This window comes from Hydra vulgaris, chromosome 05 (genome assembly GCF_038396675.1).
Source record: "Hydra vulgaris chromosome 05, alternate assembly HydraT2T_AEP".
NCBI lineage: Eukaryota > Metazoa > Cnidaria > Hydrozoa > Anthoathecata > Hydridae > Hydra > Hydra vulgaris.
Window position 1 is genome coordinate 20203477 of NC_088924.1, and position 25613 is coordinate 20229089.

The 25613-nt window shown below is 28.0% G+C and overlaps 1 protein-coding gene across 2 annotated transcripts in view; it reads left to right on the forward strand.

Moving 5' to 3' along the window:
- The first annotated feature begins 5585 nt into the window (after nt 1–5585).
- Nucleotides 5586–25613, forward strand: part of LOC136080672 (uncharacterized) — a 51895-nt gene continuing 31867 nt past the window's right edge. For both annotated transcript variants that reach the window (XM_065797615.1, XM_065797614.1), the window contains exons 1-2: nt 5586–5694; nt 25405–25450. In XM_065797615.1, coding sequence (XP_065653687.1) covers nt 5686–5694; nt 25405–25450 — 55 coding nt within the window. In that variant the 5' untranslated portion in view covers nt 5586–5685. The remainder of the gene's footprint in view (nt 5695–25404; nt 25451–25613) is intronic.

The window sequence follows — 25613 nt, forward strand, 5'->3', positions numbered from 1 at the left end:
ACTGTGCTTGTTTATGTTTCGATAATTAAAAAAAATTAAATGATCAAGCTTTTGGCAGTGGAAATATTATATTAAAAAATTTCTATCAAATATTTTTTAAATATCATCTCAGGAGAAAATAAAAGTTTACATTAATATTAAGATTGTTTATAAAATTAATAAACTCATAAACAAATATTTTCGATCACTGGTTTATGTATTATCAAAAATCCTCCTAGAATACCGTCTACCACTTGTTTATCATGCACCTGTTTGTGCAACATCATCTTCTACATTCTTATCCTGATCGTCTTATTTCGTAACCTGATTTGTAACCGCAAAAAACTATTTTAATTAAAATAATTTTAATGTACATTCATAAAATAAAATTAGAATTACACAGAACAACTTTACATATAGAGGATTTTCTGAATAAAAGTTTCCAAAATTTCCTACACCATCCATGTTTATTTTTGACAAAAATAAAAATTGGAATATTTCGAAAGTCGCGCCATATCATATGCAGTGGCTTTTACCAGCTCTGTTCAACCAATTTTCTTTAGCAAATGTAACTAAATTAAGCTAATATGCATCTAAATTTAAAAAATTTATTTATTAAACCTCTTAATTAATGCAAAGATGAATACCTACTGCTACACTATCCAACTAACGCTTACAAAATGAATTTAAACTGTTTATAAAACTTACGAAAAAAGTTCTTGCAGCAGGACTTTCATAACGAGAGACCAGCAACTCATATTTTTTAACTGTGTCAATGTTGCAATCAATAATTTCTAAAACATCTGAGTCCATTAAGTTGATGGCATTTAGGAAGGTAGATTGTCGCGATAAGAGATTTTTAACTTTTTAGCTTCCGACACTCGTTTATTATTTATTAATCAGTCGTTTTGCTTTCAGTTGTTGTAAGGAAGTGAATCTTGTAAACGCATTTAAATTAATTATTTAGCCAATAAAAAGTAATTTTTTAATAATTTTTTTTATTTCGTTTTAATTATGCCTATTTAAACCGCGTGACTTAAGCTGTTATGTGAGTCTTCTAACCAATGGCTATATTGCTATATTATAATATAATAAACGTTTATTAAACGTCGATCAAACGTTTAGAATAACAACTTATATTAGTCAATATTGTAAACGTTTGATTGACGTTTAATAAACATATAAATTAAAAGATTTAAAGCGTAGATTTTAAATCTATAAATGTTTACGTTTAATTAAGGTCGATTATGGGTTTACAATATTGACTAATGTAAGTCGATATTCTAAACGTTAAATCGACGTTTAGTAAACGTATATATAAAAAAGTTTGAAATATACATTTCAAATCAAGCGTCAATTTTTAGTCAATAATAGGTCGCTAAACGTTTTATCTATTTTTCGACCGATTTCGATTAAATATTGACCAATTCTAAACCAATCTGTGTTTACTGGGATATATATATATATATATATATATATATATATATATATATATATATATATATATATATATATATATATATATATATATATATATATAAAGAAGGTTATCTGCACGATAGCTCATTAAAGTTGACAGAAACCAACTTTATTAAAACCATAACTGGTCTGACTATTTAATAACAAAATAAAATTAGGCAAGAAGAACTAAAACATGACTTTAAAAAGCTCCCTAATATATTAATATAAAATATAAATTTACTGCGGTGCTATTTATAAACTTCTACACAAGTAAAAAAAACTGTTAGATTTAAAATATGCAAAAACTATAAAACCAGCTAGCAAGTTACGTCTAAAAAACGTTTCCACAATGTTCATTAAGGTTCACGTAAAACTCGCTGCAAACGTAAACCAACTTTTGTGAACTCCGATTTACAGTTCTTGAACGTTCAATGCGAACGTTCAAACAGCGAACGTTTACTTAACGTTTACTGCAAACGTTTTTTGATTGACAATTTTTATCTGACTTAATACGTAAAGTTTAGGAAGTCAGACGAGAAAACTTTGGTTAAAAAATCATGCAGAAAAATATTTTTTAAACATCTTTAAAGAAAGGGGTACTAAAACGCTTTTGTGAAAAGTTAAATAAAATGTGCATTAAAAGAAATTTATCTCTTACTCTAAAACATATTTTATTTAATTATAACGCCAATGTAAAAGCCTAATTTGAACTAAACTTAAATATTTTAAAAAAGCTAGAAAATAAACTATAAAACACCCTAAAACCACGCAAGTTACCATTTTTTTCTAACATCAAAGTAAAGCTGCAGGAACATTTTTGTTCTAGTAAATGATAAATTGCATTAGCGCAAAAACCAAAGTTTTCTCTTCTGAGTTCCCAACTTTCATGGTAAAAAAAGTATATTAAAAAAAAAAAAATCAAAAAAATAGTCGAATTATAGTCTAGTATTTTGATAGCTTTTGAACGTTTAAACAGGCAAAAACAAACACAGAAGTTTACCCAACGTTTTTTTTATTATTTTAATTTTTAAACGATAGGTTATATGTTTAGGTTTAGACGGACTTTCTGTTTAAACCTGAATTTGCTAATTTTCGTGTAATCTAATGTTTTTTTGAACATAAACCTTACATAACTCTTATTTGTTTAACAATTGTTAAATAAGTACTTAAGTAAAAATATATTCGTACTTAACTACAAGTTCACCATATTTTACAACTGAATTACACAATATCAAGCTTTTTTGAGAGTCCATGATTTAATTATTACATTTCAACCATAAGCCTCACAATTGACTGATCTGATAGCAATTAACAAAATTTATACTAAAAAATAATACTTCTCGCAATGAAAAAATTATTTAATATTACCAGTACAGTAAAGGGTACTAACAACAATTTACATTAACTTAAGTTAAATTTGCTTACAAAATACCATCAACAGCATAAAAAATAAATACGTGTTGTTTCAGTGAAAAAGTACAGCTTTTTACCACGAAAAACATGAAAAATATACTCATGCCTTTTTTAAAATAGCACAATTTACAATACTTCATCAAAAATAAAATTCTTTTTTGTTAATAAAAAATTTCTTTTTAAAAATTTAAATTTTTTTATTAAAAACAAAAACACTTGGTGGTTTTGATAAGCTACTTTTATTTATAAATGACTTAAATGTAAATCTTAAACTATAAAATAGTAAAGTCTTTTTTAAATGTACGATTTAAAAAAGACTTCAACTGTTATAAACTGTCAATTCTACACAAAAACAGTTTTAAATATGAACCACTAAAATAGACACCTCAAAAGCTTATACAAACTACAATAAATGAACATTTTATTAATGAATACTCTGGTATGATTCATAAAACGTTAATTTACATAGCTGAAACAGAAATCTGCAATTTCCAAGTCAAATAAATTGTTTAATTTGTCCTCTTCAAAATGAGCTAGTATTTGTAAGAAGATTCTATTTATTCCAGATAAACATATTGCATGACAGATTTGTAATCAATCTCTAAATGACAAACTGTTTTCATCAGAAGCATGATAATCTGAATCAGATTGAACAGGAAAGTCTTTTTCTGGGTTGCACTAACTTGAAAACAACTGTTGCTCGACATCTACACCATCATTGGAACAAGATGAAGTCGTTTTTTCAAAACAAATTTCTTTATGGTTCATTATTGGTTTGCTTGTTGCTTTGTTGTAGTTGTAGTTGAAAAGGTCGCTTAGCTGCCATCCACTTTGGTTTTTATATCGGATAATGCATACTGTTCTGCTTCATTTTAATTAGTTTCAATTATGATAACATAATATATTAAATTTAAAACAGAACTAAAGTAAATTAACATAGCAATTTATCAAACGAAACAAGTGTCAATTCTTCATGCTAAGTATTTGTGTATCTATATAAAAACACGACCAATTGTCTTATTTGTCATAGTCAACTAGACGAATCTGACAAGTAGGAAAAACAGCTTATACATACTTTTTAGAGTTAACTAGTCAACAAGTAAGAAAAACAGTCATGTTTGAAATATAATGTGTATTAATTATGTATGATATGTATATAACTTATATACATATTTAATATGTATATAATTTAAATACATAAAGTTGACACGCACACACAGACACACACACACACACATACACGCACACACACACACACACACACACACACACACACACACACACACACACACACACACATATATATATATATATACATATATATATAGGAGCATATAGGCACTGAAGTTTACGTGCAGAGACATAGTATCGAGTTCATAATTAAAATTACCAATACTTATAAAAAACAAAGTTATTATCGCAGATAATAATAATTATTACAGTGGCGTTTAGCATAGAGAAAAATTTGCCTTAGTTTAATGTAAAAAATAGACCTATTAGTGACGGATCCACAGAAGGGAAAGAGGTATGCATGCGCCCTTCCTCCAGAATCTGAAAGTCTTAAAAAATCATAGAAGTGGAGGACCTTTTTTTTATTTAGGAGACGCAAATATGATACAAAATGCAAAAAATATTTCAACATGTCCCCCTTCCCACGACCAAAACCACCAAAATTTCCTAAATCTTTCACTGAGGCCTATTGTGTGCCTTACGATTGAAATGTAATAATTAAATCTTGGGTTCTCAAATAAGCCTAAACTATGTTATTTCGTGGTAGAATATAGTTAGTTTGTAGTTAAGTACAAATAAATTTTTATCTAAGTATTTATTAAACAATTGTTAAATAATTAAGAGTTATGTGAGATTAAAAAAAAAAAAAAAACATTACACAAAAAACTAGCAAATATAGGTTTGAAGAGAATGTCCGTCTAAACCTATTTATTTATGCGTTTAAAAATTAAAAGAAAGAAAAACGTTGGGTAAACTTCCGTGTATGTTTGAGGTGAACGTTAAAGAGCTATCAAAATGAACGTTGTGGCAACGTTTCTTGAAAGTTAATTTTTAAATACGTTTATACAATTTTTCAGAACATTTATAGAACGTGCTTGAACGTTTTGTGTTAGCTAGGAAAAGACGACTGGAAACAATTTGTACAAATATACAAAAGAAACACAGAAAAAAAGTAAGCGACAATATTTTAAAAAGTAAAATAAAACTATTTTAGGCCGCGCAACTATAGGATTACCTCTATACACACACACACACACACACACACACACACACACACACACACACACACACACACATATGTGTGTGTATATAAAGAGGTAATCCTGCTATTGCGCGGTCTAAAATAGTTTTATTTTACATTTTTAAATTTTTTTTGTGTGTTTCTTTTGTATACTAAATATCAAAATGCAAAGTTTCGTGAATCACTTTGGATAGTTTTTCTTTTCTTTTTTGAAAGTAGATTTAAAAATTGTGTGTGGCGCGTTGTGCGTTTTTGATTTATTTTTGTTTTAGTTGAAAATTCATTTTTAATGACAATAACAATTGTTTAGTAAATGCACTTTCTCTACAATTTAAATTATTTATTTTTTGACAATTCTATACCATAACTACTTTTTATAATAATTAATGATGCATGTTCGTTCCACTTCTAAATCTCATAAATATTTATTCAACTATAGCCATAGTAACATTGTCATCATCATCGTAATTTTTTTTTAATTATTCCAAAAAGAAAACTGTGCAGAATAATTAACTAACTTACAGTAAGAAAAAATCCTGGAGTTATACTTTGAAAAGCAACGTTTTTTTTATAACTTAATAATGTATCTAGTAAGAAACTTTTTATAATTTTTATTAAAATTATTTTTTAAGTTATTAAGATTTTTTTAGATCTATCGAAGTTGACAATCACGTCTTTAGAGCAAACTTTACACTGCTCTTACAAAATTTAAAAACTGTAATCAAAATTTTGCATAATCTCATTTCATTTTTCAGAGCTTTTCTTTTGAAACAATTAGTCGCTAAAGATTTTAGTTTATCCCAAATATTGGAATTTGCTGAAATTTAAAATTAAACGAAGAAAAAATGGTTTTCTAGAATCCGCGTTGTTGGCCATGTACACATCAATAGATAAGAAATCTAAAAACTTTTTTTGGTATTGTTTTGATGAAAAATACAAAACTTAGGCATATTTTTTTCAAGCTTAATTGCATTTAAATTTTGAACAAGTAGAAAATCGGAGTTAGGTTTTTTAAAAATTTCGTCACAAGGCAAGAAACATTAAATAAATTTAGTTGATATATATTAAAAGAATTCATTTTAAATAAAAACCCTGGTTCAACGCCAGCTCTGGGTAAGTTTTATTAAACGATAGAGAAGGAGGCGTGAACTTCCTTTCAAATGCTTTTCCATGGTGCTCTGTGATAAGACCGTAGGACTTATCGGAGTACCTAAAATAAAATTAAAAAAAAAAACTAACTTTGAAATTTATTAAATATGTTAGATGTTTGTGATGCCAATAAAGAGGACTTATTTTATAATTTTTTTTACCCAGCACCACTCTATGCCATATTTGTATAGTTCATATGGTAACGAGTAGTAAAGTTGGTATAAGTGAGACAAAGTGAATAAGAAAGTCAAATTAATACATATCTTTTAACTTAACTTCTTTCCGTTTAATCCGTGTTCATAATTTTTTAAGGTTTGTTTACATAGATTCGAGACGAGATATTTTTTTCGATTAAGTGTCGCTATTTTTATTAAATATTAAAAAGTTAAGGAACTATTTATATTAAAGTCGCTAAAAAAGCAATAATTGTATTAGACAAATACATATAGTTAGTATAAATCAGTTTAAAACAAATTTAAGTTTTATAATATATTAAAGCAAAAAGAAATTTCTCGTATACAATGATTTGATTCAAAACAGTTCGATAATGGCTTATTTCTGCCTCAGTAGTCCTCTCATTACGCCACCATGATCGCATGGCAAAATTCTGCATAAACTTTTATCGCTTTCCTTCTTTAGTGCTTTCATCTACTTTTACACTAACTTTATAAAGTAGGAACAAAGATTTGAATAATATCATAATTAAATAAATTTAATAATAGTATATAAACTCGCAAAAAAAAAAGTATTAGAAGTTAAAGACTAGAAGTATTAATTAATATCATTATTGATAACGTCTTGCACATAACAAACAAACATTAGGCAACCAAATACACAGACTCAAGAAACTATAAAAGTTGCATAAGTGTAAGATAACCAAAGCTGGATTTAAGTAGAGACTCAGGGAAGGAAAACTATTAATCACCAGATTTAGTTGTTACACATTAATTACCTCAAAGCAACTTTAAAAAAATACTAATACAATTAAATCTCTTAAATAAAAATTTATCGTTAGAAATAACAAATAAAAAATAAAATACAAAAATAAATACAAGAGAACTGAAGCCTCGATGCAAAATTTATGATGCTTTTTCAGTTACTATCAGCAGTTGCAATCACAAATGCTGAAAGGCAGTCTGGAGGGAATTTAAAGCAATGTTATTTAATGGTTAATGTTTGATGTTATTAAACTTGATATGAATAGCCCGTAAAAAACCATGATATAGCAAGACAACAATGTTATTATTTAAATTTCTAAATCACAATAAAAATCCACTTAAAATTATAACCAAGCGTAGAATACTTACAAACTATAATCCTAATTTTTCAAACATAAACAAAACGAATTTTCAATTATCTTGGACCAAAACTTTTTCTTTAGTTTTATGTTGCATTTGAGGTACATTTTATGATTGTTCATTAAATTTATTTCAAAGCAAATTCTGAAAAAATACAACGCCCTGTCAGGAGCGGATCCAGGCTGTCGCAAGTGTAGCAAATGCTACAGTCAGTTTTTTTTCTCTTTATTTTTCTTTTTTACATATATATATATTTTTTTTTTGAAGCGAAAGAGAAAAATAATTTAAATAAGATATGGAGGTTACAAGTAATCAAAATGCAGCGCTTCAAAATTTTATTAAAAATTGTATCTGAGCCAAGTTGACTATATTACGGAAATATTTCATTCAGAAAAATGAAACGCTTCACTGAAAAATCCATGTATTCCGGGTGCATATTTTGAAACCCTATACAGGCTCAGAATAGGCAGGAAAATGAGCAATCTGATTCGCTGATTTTGAAAGAGAGGCAAGTGCAATTTTGTTGAAAAATATAATTAAAATCAAAACAAACAGATTTTTGAAATAAATTTCAAAGTAATGATATACTAAGTTTATCAATACAAGTCATGTGTTACTATCAACACAGGAAATTCATTTTATTTTAGTATTCTTCAGAGTATTTAAAATGTATCAAAATCTATTTGTACAAGAGAACTTTCACTCATAAAAATTTCAATAAAGTTTATCTTGGTGATGAAGATTTTATCTATTGTTAATTTTAAAAAACGAAAAAAAAAGTGTTGAAATAAATTTGAAAAAATCTACAAATGTGTTTCTCTTAAAATATGCTCTTGGCCTTAAAGCATTCTCAAATACATAGTTTATATAAGTATGTTGTACGAGACTAATAGTGAAGCACTTTTGCATACAAAGTTTATATGCAGTTTTACGTGACTACTGGTGAAGAACTTTATTTATAAACTGATTTACATGTTTATTATAAAGAGTTGAAAACTAGAGTTTTTTAAAAAAGAAAATTTAAACTAATTGCAAAACTAGCTCACATGTTCTATGTCAATATATGAGCTCTGAGGAGATTTTGTTTTCATGCTTTGTTTCAACCATAGTTTGGAGGAGGCTGATATATTTTTTTATTACGTAACTTTATTAAAACATCGTGTTAAACCATTAAAAACTTAATGGAAAAAGTAAATCAAATAACTTAACCAAATAAAAGTGGATTATGGCATAAATAAAAGTGGATTATGGCAAATGATTGTGGCATTTTTTGTATTGTAATAATGAAAAAAAAAGATTTAAAAAACTAAACTAAATGTTTCAAATCAAACGTTTTAATGAAAAAGAGTAATAAAAAAAACAAAAGAAAATTATCAAAAAAAAGAACAAAATAAGTTGTCATGCTATGAATATTTTTGCTATTATAAAATGTGTTTTTTATGTATAAACTCTTGAAATATTTCACTTGAATTTGCATGTGTGCAATTTCTGAATGTGTTTCTCATCAAAAATAATGTCCATGTTCTATAAAGCATGCTCGATACAGAAATTTAAAAAAAGAACACTTGTTTTTATTGGTTATACCAAAAATTACATAATGAAACTATTTATAAAATTTGTAAATATGGAGTACATTTTAGTTAAGGTTTTTTTCTAATTTTTTTAGAGCAGACATTTTTTCATTTTCTTCTGGAGTATATAATGTAAAATAAATTATTAGCATAAAAAATATATAAAATTTATAAGTTTGCTGCTTTATTTAATATTATTTACCATCAGTTGCTATTAAAGGATACACATTTTATATTAATTATAGAATACAATAGCAAGTATTTTGTTCAGGTTAAAAGCTATATATCAACAAACATGTATTGAGTTTTGAAATTGAAATAAACAACAATATGAACTTGCATGTTTGCAATCTTTTTTGTTTTTACCTTTTTACACTTAGTTTTTCATAAAGGTGTGGTAAGTTGAGAGTTATTGATTTTGGTAATCAATTTACTATATCAAAACACACTTGTAGACATCAGGTTATAGATTTTTTCTAATAGCTTATTATGCTACAATGCTTTGTGATCTTTTATTACAATACATTACCAAAGGATATCTAAATTTGCTCTTGCTTACAATTGCTTTTTTAAAGTTTAAGAGTGTTGCAAATCATCTGGGCTAGCTATAACAACCAATAAGCAATATTCTCAAACTTTTTTAGTGTTTTATATAATTTATATATGGGAGTAATAAGTGTAAAGTTCTAAAAAGAAATTAGGCTATTTTTTCAAAATACTTTTCTTGTTAAATGATTGGATAAATGGGAACTTAATTTGAAAAAAAATTATACCAAGTCAATAATAGTCTATAGATAGTAGAAGGTAAATTTTAAAACTGTTTTAAAATATCTTTTGTTATGAGAATCACAGTATAGTCAAGTTTTACCATCTGGTTTATAGTTTGTTACAATGGTTGTCTTTTTTATATCTTAGAATTATAAAAACAATTAGAAAAACAAACTAATTTTTTAAAATTTTTATTTTTAAAAAAAATTCTGAAAATCACGGATGTTTTGAGTTGTGAGGGTTTGTATAAGTATTTGTACTATATTGCACAAAATTGGATAGAAAAACCATAATTTTTTTTTGCCATTATTATTTGGTTTTTTGTGAAATTACTCGAATTCACTTTTATTATTCAATACGTTTTTTGACATTTGTTTTGATTTAAACATACGCGCAAAAGCCTCTCTTTCAAAATCAGCGAATCAGATTGCGCATATCTCTGCCTATTCTGAGTCTGTATAGGGTTTCAAAATATGCATTCCGGGTTTTATCTCACATGCCCATAAATTTTTGAAAGAATGTTAAACATTCCGCAGCGTATCAACTTAATTTGAACTGGGAGTTAAATAAAATGGCAAATAAACTGTAGCAACTGTAGCAAAAGTCAATTTGTCATATTTTGAAACAACTTTATATATACCTCCGATAAGTTTTTATATATTGAGCCTATTTACGTGCAATCTTTTTTATTAACAAGGAGGTCTTACGTAGTGACTAAAAGCCGTCAAGCGAGAACCTGTAGCAAAAAAAAAATTGTATAGCAAAGACAGAAATTCTGTTAAATATCCACTCTCCGATATTAAAACTTTTTTTAATAAAGTGGGTAGGAAACATTCAATAAAGAGGTTTTATAATTATAAAGACTAAAGTAAATAGCACCGTCTGTTGGTTTCTTTATTTAGCCTATTATGAAAATGGTGAAATTTGTTTAAGTTTATGAAAAATGGTGAAATGTGTTTATTGCTGTTCTACGAGTTATTTATCATTGAAGAAGTCAAACGGTTTAAAAACGTTTTAAAAAATTTATAGATTTCCCAGAGACAAGGAGAAGAAAACACGTCGGATAGAGTGTTTACCTAATGCGAGTTTTAAAACGTCTAGCAACACTTTATTATATGATCTGATTGACATCAAAAAGGTTAAACTAAAATAACGTTTTGTACAATTTTCCTCTCAGATAGACTGTTAGTTTATTCTAAAATTGCTAGGAACCTTCTACTACTTTTTTTTAATTTGGAAATTTCTGCTAGGAAATTACTACTATTATTCTCTGTGACAAGATGTATGATACAAAAATGATATTGTATCAGGAAGTTGCTCTTTTTGGAAAACCAATGATATAAATTCTTTTTTGAAAATGATTATAATATAGATATAAATCTATGTAATAAACATCTTTCCATGTTATTTACGCATTTCTGATCAAGATGGAAAGATGAGTATTTGAAGAATCTGCGTAAATATCATAAATCTTTCAAAGTTAAAGGCTCAGCTCTAATTAAAAATTACGATACAGTTTTACTAGACAATTTCCATTTGAATTGTCTAATAAAAATGTATCAAAGGAACTTTCTACTACTTTTTTTTTTACTTCTACTAGGAACTAGTGTTCCCTTTGATAAGGTGTATGTTTCAAAAATGTTATTGTATATGGAAGTTGCTGCTTTGGGAAAACAATTGGTATAAATTCTCTTTTGAAAAGTATTTTTAATTTTATGATAACTTGTAATACAAATTGTTACAAATGTTATGATAACTTGTAATACAAATGTTTGATGGTCCTAAGTTTCTTTTGAAAATGTTGTGAAAACCTGTGAACATATAAATTCCTAACTTTTATGTGATCAAATTCATTTAACTTTAAAATCAGTAAGGAAATCAAATAGCAAAGCAAAAGCAATTAAATGTGATAAAAATCTAACTTTAACATTTAATGAAAAACCTTTGGTAGCTACAGATGAAACTCTTTTGTTGTTTGACTTTTGTCCACGTTATTAAAAACATACAAAATAATGGGCTCAAAAAGCAAAACCTTTTTTTTCTGATAATACTTACTATGTTCTTCTTAATCACCCTAAAACTTCTACTGTCACATAATGGAAAACTTTTAATCTAAAAAGTGTGGGCATATATTTTAGGTTCACTAATGATCAAAAAGCTTCCTCACAGATGTAAATGATAAACATAGAAAGTTTGTTTCGGAGTTTTGCGATACAGCATTATGCATGAAAAAAATCAGAAAATAGGCATAAAATATCAACGCGTGTCACAAGGCATTTTGCAAATTATTCACGTGAGGAAATAGTCTAGCCGATTTAAACGCTATTAAGAGAAACACTTTTGTTACAAATATGTTACGTTAGGAAAATTTGTTACAGAACTACTTGAAACAGAATTTAGAAAAGTATCTTTAGACTTATTTTTTAAGTGTTCTTCGAAACCAAAGAAGTCTCTTGTTTACATTAACGTGTATTTTGAAATTATGATTTACTTAACGAATATGAAATTTTGACAGTATAATGTTTTATTTTTTTAAACTTTGGTCAATATCTAAATTCATTTGAAATAGATGGATTAAACAGTTCTTTTGACAATACTGTTCAATGGCTTTTCTTTAATTCGAATAAAGATAAAGTTTGTTTCACTTCCATATTCAATACTTTTATGCTTTAATGCATTACTTAATTGAAATTGAGTGTTACCGTCACAATATATTTTCCTATGTTCATTCATAAAAAACCACTGAAAACTTTCACCAAAATCAAACAAAGAACTATGTTATTTTAAACAAAGAACAACCATATTAAGTTTGTCTTATTAGATTTATTCATTGACACTTTTGCTTTTATTATTTGCTGACATTAGTTGATTGTATCATTTTTAATTATAATATGCCTGGAGTTTGCTATTTTGGGATTTTAAATGCATTCCTTATTTATTTAAAGCAATATATTTTAAATGCATTCCTTATTTATTTAAAGCAATATATTTTAAATGCATTTCTTATTTATTTAAAGCAATATATTCTTATTGAAACAATTTACTATTTTATTTACTATTTTTTGTTTGATTTTTTATTTGTTTCTTTTTTTCGTTATTTGACAAAAAGTTTATTGTAATGAAGTAATGAAGTTTATTATTAAAAAATAAAAATATTTATAAATTGTTTTTATAAATTTATAAAAATCATTAAAGTGTCTATTTTAATTTTCAGATATTTTATAAGGTAAGCCATTAGGCATGCGTTCTAAAACAAATTTTAATTAAATAAAAAAATTGAATTTTAAACAAACTTCAATTAATTTGTCGTTTTCATTTTACATATCGACCTTCAATTTTTTTACAGACTAAAACATTTTAACAACCACAAATATTTTGTTGATTTAAATATATCGATAAGCTTATATGATAATGTTTTGTGTATTATTTGGCATAAATACATTGACTGGTAATAGGAATACCAAGTACTAAATTTAAATACATTGACTGAGGTTAAGGGTTCGGTCAGGGTTTTAGTCATGATTTAAAGTTATAAAAGATAAGTGAACTATCATTTTGTTATAAGGTATTCAGTTTAACTAGATAGTTTTAACGTCGTGTAAATCAAGTAACGTTCTTCTGCTCAAAACGGACGAAAGAAGAAAGCAGTGGTAAGGGACCTCATGTATCACTATAAGCCACTGTACATCCAAGGCTGGTGCAAATGGTGTGTGATAACCTCCCCCCACTCCCTATCAATGAGTTTTATTTCATTATGTCTAAAAACTTAGCTCTTTTAAACCAACAAATCGGCATATGTAGATCATATAATACAGTCAGCAAACTTGGACTTTTCGTACTGTCGGCAAATGTGAAAAGCGAGGATCTTATTTTTTTTTAGACAAAAAAATGTTTATGGCCATTTTGCTAGTCAATAAAAAATCCTGGATCCGCCCCTGCCTGTGATAAATTATTTGAAAAACTAATTATGCATAGATGAATTTTAAACGTTACTACAATGTGACTGATGACTCTTCATAAAAATAAATGATACACACAGAAAACAGATGTTGCGAAAACACAAATGTTGAGAAAGCTTACTTTAGCGAGGACTGCGTTGTAAACCTTTTTTTTTCAAATTCTGCATTTTAAGGACTGCGCGCTACATACTTCTATCAAAGAAGTCTGATAAAGTGGCACTTTTTCCGATAGAAACATTCATTGCATGAGGTGCTTAAGCAGACCATAAACTGGCTTTATTTCGTGTGGATAAGTTAAATTAAATACATAAGAACACTTCAACAAAAACTCCATGGCATCACAAAAACAAGCAGCATCACGAAGTTCGGTGGCCCGATCATCCAACTTGATGTAATAAATCTTATTAAGACGAAAAAGTAGGGGTGGGAGCTTGTCTATACCTGCCCATACGTTTTTTTGTAGAGAAGCAACTGCTTCAGGGACACTCATCTGTTCCTGTATGAATAAAAATAAATATAGATTTATAATTTATAAAATAATTTAAAAATAATTGATTGAACTGTTTTTAGAAATGATTTAAACTTACCTCGTTCATATCCACAAACATCAGATTAGACACTACACCCCTGCCGACTCTAGGAACTTTTAAGCCTCGTTGCGGTGATGGAATCAATATGTGAGACAACAGCAATAACGATAACTTAGTCTTTTTGTCTAGAAAAGATAATTAAGTAATTTTTAATTTATGTAGTAATTCGGAATAGTTTAAAATATCCTGAAAGTTGTTTACCTTCATCAAATTCATACGATTGCTACGCTCTGAACATTTGTTGCATAGTAGAGTTGTCTTTAAGCTTTTCAGAGTATACAAGTATCTTTTGACAAAAAGATAACATAGCAACTCGCAGAGTAAGAAATTCGCCTGCAATTGCAACAAACTCCTGGCTTATCTAAAAATAACAGAATGATAATCACAGTATACTGTCGTTTTTTCTTCTTGCAAAATATTGTTGTTTGCAAAACTTCAAGAATAATTTATGAAATTTTATGATCAGTAAAAATTCTTTTAAATTTATTCTAACCCATCCATATTTATATAAAACTGTAACAATATCAGGATGATCTGACAGAGAATATATGTTTATGTGATAGTATTTATTTTGTTTCACTGAGTTGCATATGAAAATATATTTACTTTATATATTTAATCAAGAGTATGATTGCAAGTATTGATCTAAGATCGTCTATTCTCTCTAGTGTTATGCATGAGCTGCACTAACTTAGCTAGGTTTATCGCCGTTGGCCTACTTTCTCGAAGTCGACGCTCATCATCATCAATGCTTGGTAAAGTATTACTGACCCTGATTCTTTTGGTAACAAAAAAGTAACACTGAGATTATTCTTTAAAAAAAAACAACCTATTTTTTCGCCAAGTCCAATGCTTTTTAATAAATGGGTCTCTGTAACGTTTTTGCAGCACACATTGGGCAAGATAACCAGTGGCACCCTTTGCACAGAAGATCTCTTCCTTTTAAAAAAAGTGCTAGATTATGCTTAGTCTTACAATTAGCATTTGAAAATGCACAACTAATTAATGTTTACATATCCATTTGGTGTGGTTTTGAAAAAAAGAACAAATTTGTCATTTCTTTTGAACTAGGATCATTTTGACTAAAAAGAATTGGGTAAAAAAGTTAAAATTTTACAGTTTGAAAAAGTTCTAAACTAAAAAATAAAGTTACAAAGATCAAACAAAAAATGATAAAAATGTTGCATTAAGGCACTGACATTAAACAACTTTTCATCAGATATTTCCCAAGGACTTTAACCATTAAAACACATTCCGATCTTGTGTAGGAGATGCCCTGTTTCAGCTTTTCAACTATTTTTAATCCTCCCTTTGTATAGTTACATAATAACTCCTCTACCGCATAAACCTGCACAAAATTGTTACTAATTAGTTAGTTTTCTATATACTTATACCAATAATTCATAAATGCACTTTTTTATACTATTTTGTTACATTACCTGTGACTCTACATTTACTACATCACGGGCAGGTAGTGGTAGCATTATAGCATTATTAAGTTGATACTGATGTTGGGTCCATCATTGATGAACATTCTATTGAAGATTGTGAGTTTACTAATACTGTTTTAGTTATTATGAAAGTTATTTTAAAGCACTAGTTATAATTAATTATTTTACCACTTGATTTTATCCAAGACATCAAAAGCTTTCGCTCACCCAACTTTAAACCCAGCTCTCTAAGATCTTCCTCATTAAGCAAAACAAAGGAATCAAAAGTCAATCCCTCTTTTATATATGCCAAGGTTCATAAAAAAGTTACAAAATTTTGTGAATTACGGTTCACAAAATAAACTAATTATTACTAATTATTAAAATAATTAGTAATAATTAGTTTATCCAATCAAACTATAATTTTGATTAATATAAAATCAATTAGGAATATTCAAACTAACATAAAAAGAAGAAGCTATATTAAAACAATATACCATAAATTCTACACATAACTTCATCTGATAGATCCTCTTTCACAATACCAGATAAATACTTAAGAAGAACATTCATTTTTTTTTGAAAAAGAAACTCAACTAAAAATAACGAAATTATTTATAAAAACATTTCAATTTACAAAACATTGCAGGTATTTTAATATCGAACAAGAAAAATGTAAATAATATTAATAACAATTAATACAGTACTATATTCAATGTATGACAGTATTAAAATGATAAATTTAAAACAAAATTGTTTTGTTGTTTTTAGCAAAAATTAAACAAAAGTAATCAGAGAAGACTAATATCACATAATTAATAACAAAAACAAAATTTCAAAAAGACTGTTATATTTATTTCAAAATCCAATAATAAAATTAACAATTAACACAGCCTTTAACTCACAATATGGTAAGGAAGTTGAATAAGATTTATGTTTTCTTTACCAGAATGCAAATAATTAAATAGGGGATTATGGTCACACAAGCTGTCAATGGTTATACATATAAATTCTGCAGGCAAACTCTGAGATATTACATAAGCATGAAAACGGCTACAAAAATATTCTGTAATGCATAAATGCAGCACAATGTACCTTTTATCAGTATAAGGTAAACTAACAAATGCTACCACCTCTCCAAACACTGGATCACTATTTACTCTGTGACTAATCACAAAGCAATGGCCTTTGCGATATAAAATAGAAACAATATTCAATTTCAAAGCTAAACAAATAATTTCTATACCAAGTTCAATGCAAATACATTCATGGTATGTACCAGCAAGACTTGCAACCATAAATTCAGATTTAATACCTACAGTAATAATAGTTCTCAAATATTGCTTTGAAAAGCGAGAGTAAAATGAGTTACACTGATGGCGATAAGCCAGAGTCTTGCAAATATTAACAAAGTTGCAAACTACATTTGCAGATCTTTTAAAAAATGAACTTTTCATCTCATATCGAAGACAACTCATTCTAACAAGAGGTCCATTTTTTATAATAATTGTAGGAAAGTGGACCAGAAAGTGATGTTTGGGACTTTGCTACTTGTCCGAAAAGACTCTTAAATTCCGATAAATGATCAGATATAAAGACTCTTAAATTTGCTATCATTCCTTTGGTAAACTTAGGAGCAATATTAAATCTGTAAGTTCACATAAATTTAACAAAAAAATCCAGCAGCCATTATCTTCAGGTACAAATCGACCAACAATCATTGGCAAATACTTAAGAAAAGACCACATTTGAACCGTTTTTATTGAAGGTGAACCTCTTCCTGGTTTCTCAACTTGGCAAATTGTGGGTGGTCGTTTAGATTTTTCAACTGAATTACAATCAAAAAATTGATGCATGCAAGTATTTAAATCTGATAACGAGAAACAATGTTTGATTTTGATTAAATGGTAAAGAATGAATCCAAGTTCAAAAGGTACAACACCTTCTAGTAGTGTATGCATTGGATCAAGAACAAAATTTTCAACCACATGAAAACCAAGAATTTTATTTAAGAAGCAAGTTGCTTTGACACCATGACTATGAGTTCCTAAAGCAAGGGTTTCTAATGCTTTCAGATCATTATTATAAGAAGCTATTGTTTTCATTTCGAAATCTGACTCATATGTTTTAATTTGATATATGTTTGATATATGATATGACTCATATGTTTTAGTTTGAATTGTTTCTTTGGTTGCCATACATAGTGTGCATAAGAAATCTGCAGAAAATCATTCAATGAAACCAAACAACCATTGAGAGCAAGATTATCACAAGACACCTGACAAAGACCAACATAAATCTGTTTAGAACCGATTTTAGGAAAGTTCCCACAAAAGCCAATGGATTGTATTTTTTGTATTTCACTTACAAAGCGTTCTAAAATATTATTGTAGCTATAAATTTTCAAATCTTGAGCATAACAAAGTGCCAATAGATGTATATTAGCATAAGAAGAGTTATGACTCGGAGGCAAATTTTGTATTGTATAATAAAAAACTCCAATATTACTGGTTGATGCATTTCTGCGAAGAGAATTTGTTATACCCATACCATCGTAGAATAGCTGAATCATGATAAAAAATTTATCATTGTTACTAAATAAATAATGCTTATTACAATGTTCTCCATCTTGAAAACAGTCAATTAAATCATTATTTTTAATTTGATTACCAAACATCAAATCTTCAAATTCTTGACTACTAAATAAGCTACAAAAATTGTTTTCTATTGACACATATTCATAGGTGTCATAGAATAATTTATTGTGTCCATTTTTAACCTCATACCTAGAACCAATTGGAAGTGTTTCAGAATTAACGAAAAGAGGATGTTCAGCAAAATATTTATCTTAATTGTATTTTGTAGAAAGAAAATCAAGAGGTTTTCTTACCTTGTTTAATACTTTTTCAATATTATTAACATCTTGATGAATATTAGGCACACTCTTTAACAAATCCTGGACTTGTTCATTTAAATAATCTGCTAAACAGTCAACCATGTGATTGAAGGATGGAATGACACATGAGATTATACTATGTGGCAAAGCCACTGTTTGATCTCAGAGAAGATACTAAAGAAACTGCCTCATGATGAATGTCTAAAAGCTTCTATAGCTTATTTTGATCTTCTCTTCCATAGTTACAATCATCATCATTATTGCATAAAGCGTTGCAATTAGTGACAAGACACAAACTTCTTTCTCGCGATGTGACTGATTGTGATACTTATCCATGTGTCTTTTGAGGTTCCGCAAATAGCGAAACGAACTAGTACAGTTAGCTTGACAACAGCAAACAGGCATTCTTAATTCACCAGCAGCTTCATGATTACGTAGATGACAGTGTAGCTCTTTAACTTTAAAAAATAATTCTCAGCATAAATGGCATTAATACAATGAATAAAATTATGTTAGGATTTTTCAATAAAAAAATTGTATTACACCAGACCATGCGCCTCGTGAACTTATATGAAAGCCGACCGCTATATATTATCCAAAATGGCAGTGTATACTTCAAATCTCAACAATTAATTTTGAGTTTATTTTTTCAACGAAATTTATTGCTCAGAAACCCGAACATGAGATTCTTTGTTCGAGCTCGGCTCGTTAAGGATTAGTATTTTTTGTAACGGTTTTTTGACAGCCACTCTTCCAAATAAGCCCGCATCATTTAACCTTCTACGAGCTGTCCTGTCAGATAATAAAACTCCAAGCTGTTCCAAGATTTCTTCTTTTATATCCTTTGATGACTTTCTAGGATCTTTTGTAGAAGTATTTTTTATAACTTTATCCAATCTTTTTGTTGTTTTTCTTGGTCTTCCAGGTTTTATTTTCACTTCCACAGTTTTTCTTTCTTTGAATTTTTTAATAATTTTTGAAACTGTACCTTTTGGAACTTGAAAATTTCGAGAAATATCAATTGGTTTATTACCGTTTTTAAAACACTCAACTATTTTATTTTTAATATCACTCGAATAATATTTTCGCGGTGCCTTACTGATTAATATAAAAGTAAACTATGATGAACTAACAAAGATGTCAATTCTCACACGTTTTAATTCTAAATGATAAGATTTGTTTATGTTTAGTGACAAGTTTTCCATACTTTTGTCCAATCGAAATTAAGAAATATTAGTATGTAATAAAATGTCTTAGAAAAGACAAGTTCAAACTTGTAGTATATATAAAGTAGACTATTGCAAGTACACTCGGGTTAAATAATTTTGGTTTTATTTAATACAAATATAAAAAAATGTAATTTTAAAAGTTTCCATACTTTTGGCCACCACTGTATATATATATATATATATATATATATATATATATATATATATATATATATATATATATATATATATATATATATATATATATATATATATATATATATATATATATATATATATATATATATATATGTATATATATATATATATATATTAAACTATTAAAAATTCTATCTTTTAAATAATTGGTTACTTTGTAAAAAAATGCTTAGGAAATATCTCTTTACACGAAATCAGACTCCATAATGATATCAAATGCAGACTTCAATATCAGAAGAAATAACTGCAACGTTTATTTGATTCTAGGAAAAAATCCCCCTGCAAAAAATAAAATTAAAAAAAAAATATTGCTTTAAAATTGATAGATTGCCTGCCTAAAACAAAACCCCTTTTTTCCTGCTACACGCTTTTTTGAGGTTTTTTTAATTTTCTTTCCTTTTTTTTTTTTTTTTTTTTTTTTACAGCAATCTAATTTATTGGCCCTCACTGAATGCTTCCTCATTTACCAACTCTTAACCTTTGGTCTTTGATGTATTCTTTTTCCTCAAGTAGAATCTGAGTAAGTTGAAGCAAAATTATGAATTTAAGTTCAAAATGAAACTTATAGAGATACTCTTACATTACTATTTTGAAAAGAAAGTTCAAAGAAATGTGTACTAAATAGTATGTGGAGAAACTTAAGAAAATATTAAATTCTTAAATATCTTTGCCTTCTGGCGGATAAACACATACAAAATGTTTTTTACTGCAGATTAGATTTTTCTATTTCACTTTATAATCATAACAGGGAAAATCATTTAAATTACATCAGCAGGCAGATATATCATAAAGGTTTTCCAATACACAATTTGCTCAAATTAGAGGTTCATTTTTTCACTTTTTTCCATTAATTAGTTTCATTGTGTTTTATGCTTTATATGTTTTGACCACTTTTAAATAAATTAACCTATTTTTTATCGAGGGCTTTACATTTGGGTTTACATTTAACTAATTTTTTAAAAGTTTATTTTAAGTTTTATCAAATATGTCTGATTTGTTTTTATCAACTATCTCACGTTTCCATATGTTGGTAAATAACAAGCGGGAAAATCACTTTTTGAATCTCCATTAAGTTTTTTAGTAGTTTATTGAGTTTTTGGAGCCGTTTATAGCTAGTTTTAACTTCAGCTATCTTTATTTTTAACCGCTCGCTTTATTTACAATATTTTTAAGGTAATTTTTACCGCGTTTGCAGAAATTTCAACTTCTTTAGAATTGTGATTTTATTTCCAACATCGTAAAAAATGAAAAAAAAATGCACTTAGAAACCTTATTGCGAAGAAATTAGCTTAACTACCTTAATAATAGTTTGAACAATAGCTTTATCTGTCTTTACCTTGTCTCTGTAGATAAAGTCGTTCGGAAAAAGTTTGTTGCTTTGTTTGCTAAGTACAACTCAGTATAACGTAAATATTTAGCAATGCAGAATAAAGTAAATATGCGAAAACACAGTATGACCAGAGTATGTAGTATTATTCAAAGTTTAGTACATACTAGAGGTGTTACATAGATGTATCGATGTATTTTGCTACATAATAATTACTTTGTGATTATTATGTAGCAAAATGCGTATATAAAAAGAACTACGGAGTTTCGACTCCTGCTTTTATATAGTTTGGATTGGTTTCGATTGATTTGCTCAAGTTCTCTTAATTCAAGATCAAATGTAAAAACTCTGCTATTAAACTTAAGAGTTTCGATTTACTTTCTTTTGATATTAAAAATTAAACTAAAACATTAACTAAAAGTTTTTTTTATAAACTGTGAATTGAAAGTCTTAGTTTAAACCTCCGCACAGTGGGTCAAGGTGGCCAAAATTAAATTTTTTTTTTTGTTCAACGTAGGTTTAATGGTAATAGTTGTTTTCCATACTTATCAAGCTTTAAAAAAAGATATTTTTTAGTCACTAGCTTTTATATTAATTTTTATATGGCCTGTTGAAGTTTATTTTTTTTGCCAGATTTGTAAGTTTTAAATTAAAAATTAATAAAATATATGTGTTGCTACACAGAAACTGTCAACTATTTTTTAATTAAAATTATTTGCGCTATAATTTTTTTATATATTGATAGATTGATACTCTTTGAAACAAAATAACTTCCCTGCAAATTTTTTGCTTGAAACTAAGAAATTTTATTTAATTTTTAAGATGATGTGTTTTTACAGGTTTTTTTAGTGTAAATTTTTGCTTACTTTATTTAATTAAAAAAACCTCCAATATCCTCCAGTCTGAAAATGCATTAAAATCTTTACTAAGTATATAAATTATAACTTAAAGTTAGTTTTAGCTTCAACAAAGTACCACCTTGCCCAAAAATTAACTTTTAGATAGCAGGTTATAACTAAAATTTTGCCCGCGACAAACAAATCACGAGTTTTTTTAATTAGTTAATATTTAATAAATCACTTGGCTTTTTAATTAAAAATAAAACACATCATCTTTAAACTTTTAGGCATAAATATACTGTCATTTAAATGATTTCTAATGAATGTATTTTAGAATAGGTTAAAATGAAATACATTGATATATATACCTACATGCTAGAAAATAAATTAAAAATTTCTGACCATGGTGTTTTAAAGGATGTTATCAATGGTATGAATCTGGTAAACCCTAACCCTAAGGTGGAAACATTGCTGATTCATATAAGAAAGAGATGGCAGGACTTAAAAGGTAACCGTATTTGTTTCGAAAAAAAGCATAAAGAGTGGCTACAGAGAGATATTGATGTTTTTACTGATATTCCTGTGAAACAAGATACACGTGGCAGGCCTTCAATTGAGTATTTTGATGACTGTTCACTTCGAACAAAGTACAGGCGTACCAGCTCTCTACAACATGGGCATTCATCAAATGAACTACTTTTTGCAGCAAAAGTTTCTCTTAAAAAAGAAAATAAACTTGATGAGATACATGCAGTAAAGAAAATTTTTGACAATAGTAACAAAACATCTCAACAACTCTCTGGCAATGAGGCTCTCGCTTTACTTTTAGATACAAATATGACCAAAGATGGATATCAACTACATTGAAATGCTGCTTTGAAAAAAAACTGTGAACTTTATCCTTCAAATCACATAATAAAGGCAGCAAAATTATCTTGCTATCCAAATGAAATATAGATAGATGATTTTTTTGCTAAAATCTCAATGCAGAGCTTGGTCGACCATACTGCACAAAGGCCTTGTCAAGTACAGAATGAAGTTATTGAAACAGTTGCTGGTGATACAACCATATTTGCTACTTTAAGACACAAGGCAGGATTTGGTGGCTCAACAGGGCAAAGTGTCTATAAGCAAACAGTGTCTAAAGATGATATCCGTAATATACAAATAGAAGAGTCGTTGTTTTTAACTTGCATAGTACCACTTGACTTGAGCTCATTTGCTGGTGGGAAAAAGACAACTTTGTGGCGAAACCTAAAACCATCATCAACTCTGTATTATCGTTCTTTGCGTTTTCAGTTTGAAAAAGAGTCTAAAGATATTGTTATCTCTGAAGAAGCTCAACTAAAAGAAGAAATAATGAATTTAAATTGTACAAAAATTATATTAAACAATGGAAAAGTACTTCAAGTAAAGCATGTGATTGAAATAACGATGATTGATGGAAAAGTAGACACAGCTTTATCTGAGGCCACTAACTCAAGTCAGTGTTGCTCTATCTGTGGATGCTCACCAAAAGAGATGAACAACATTGATGCCAGCATAGTAAGAAATTACTTAGGCAAAAGGCTTTCAGTATGGTTTATCTACACTACATTGCTGGATTCGATGTTTTGAATGTTTTCTGCATATTGGTTACATGTTGCCTGTTAAAAAGTGGCAAGCAAGAACAGCAGAAAACAAAGCATAAGTTGCTGAAACAAAGTCTCACATCCAACAAGCTTTTCTTCAACAGATGGGCCGTGTTGTTGATCAACCAAAGTCTGGAGGATCTTGTACATCTAAGGATGGCAACACTTCTCAACGAGCATTTACTGATGGCATTTCTTTTGCAAATATAACAAGTGTCAATAAGGAACTAATTTTAAAATTGCACATAATTTTGTCAAGCATATCAAGTGGCTATGAAATAAATACTGAAAAGTTTACCATGATGTGTACAGAAACTGCAAAGTTGTTTGTGAAACTGTACCCATGGTACTACATGCCACAAAGCCTCCACAAACTGCTGATCCACGGCCCAGCCATCATTAATAGAATCTCACTGCCAATTGGAATGATGACTGAAGAAGCACTGGAGGCAACAAACAAATTTTTCAAACGGTTTCGTGAACGTCATGCTCGAAAAGCTTCAAGATGTGTGGCAAATGAGGACATTTTGAAAAGATTTCTATGCTCATCTGATCCTGTCAAAGCATCTTTGAGGCAAACCTGCACTTCAAAAAAGAAAGACTTTCCTGTTGAGGTTTTGGAGTTATTATTATCAGGAGATAACATTGTAAATTTGTAAATACTTCATTTAAATATATGCAGACATAGATGGCTGCCTTAAAGTTGTAAATTGTGTTTGAATGAGTTGATAAGACATGAAAGTATTTTTTTCATAAGATTGTGTATCTATTAAAAACAGTAAAATGTAATTTTTTAATGTTTATTCTGTGGATTGTGTTTGAATTGAGTTTATAAGATGTGAAAAAATGCATTTTTTTATTTTTTTTCCTGTATTAATAAATATTAAAAAAAATAAATTAATAAAATCATTTTTTTAGTCACAAATATGTTTAGAAGCTCTAAGTATGTTATTTATATCAAATTTGATAATATCTAATAAAAAAATAATTTTGGCACAAAAATGGGCATTCTGACCCACTGTGCTACGGCTCCAATAAACCCCGTTACACATCCGATACACCTCCGTTACATCTCTAATACAAGCGTATTTTCAAAGTTTTGAACATTTATTAAAGTTTTTGAATTATTTAAAGTTATATATGCACTTACAACATAATTTAAAATTCAATTTTCAATTGAGCTATTTTTTTGGCCGATAAAACCAAAACGAAACAATACAAACTAGTAAATGGTCTGACTTAAATAGAGTTAAACGGTTTAAGACTTAAGCGGATAGTTTTATTCTAAGTTAATAATATCAATTAAGAAGGTGGGATTCATCAATCGCCTAGGGTTTATCGATTATGGACTTTTACAAACACTTTTTTTTGTTTAATATTTGTTTTAACTTAAATCTCTTAAATTTTAATTTCAGATATTATTTACTGCAGCGTTTGCAATTTACGGCTGTAATTGTCAAGGTAAGTCAAATTATTTTACTAAAAGTATAAACTTAAGAATGCGCCTTCCAAACGAAAAAAAAGTGTTATATAAAAACTTATTAACTATCTATTATTTAAAAGGTATATCTAGGACTGGATATAGCGAGAAAGCAGTACAAAATCAATCCAACTTTTTTTTTTT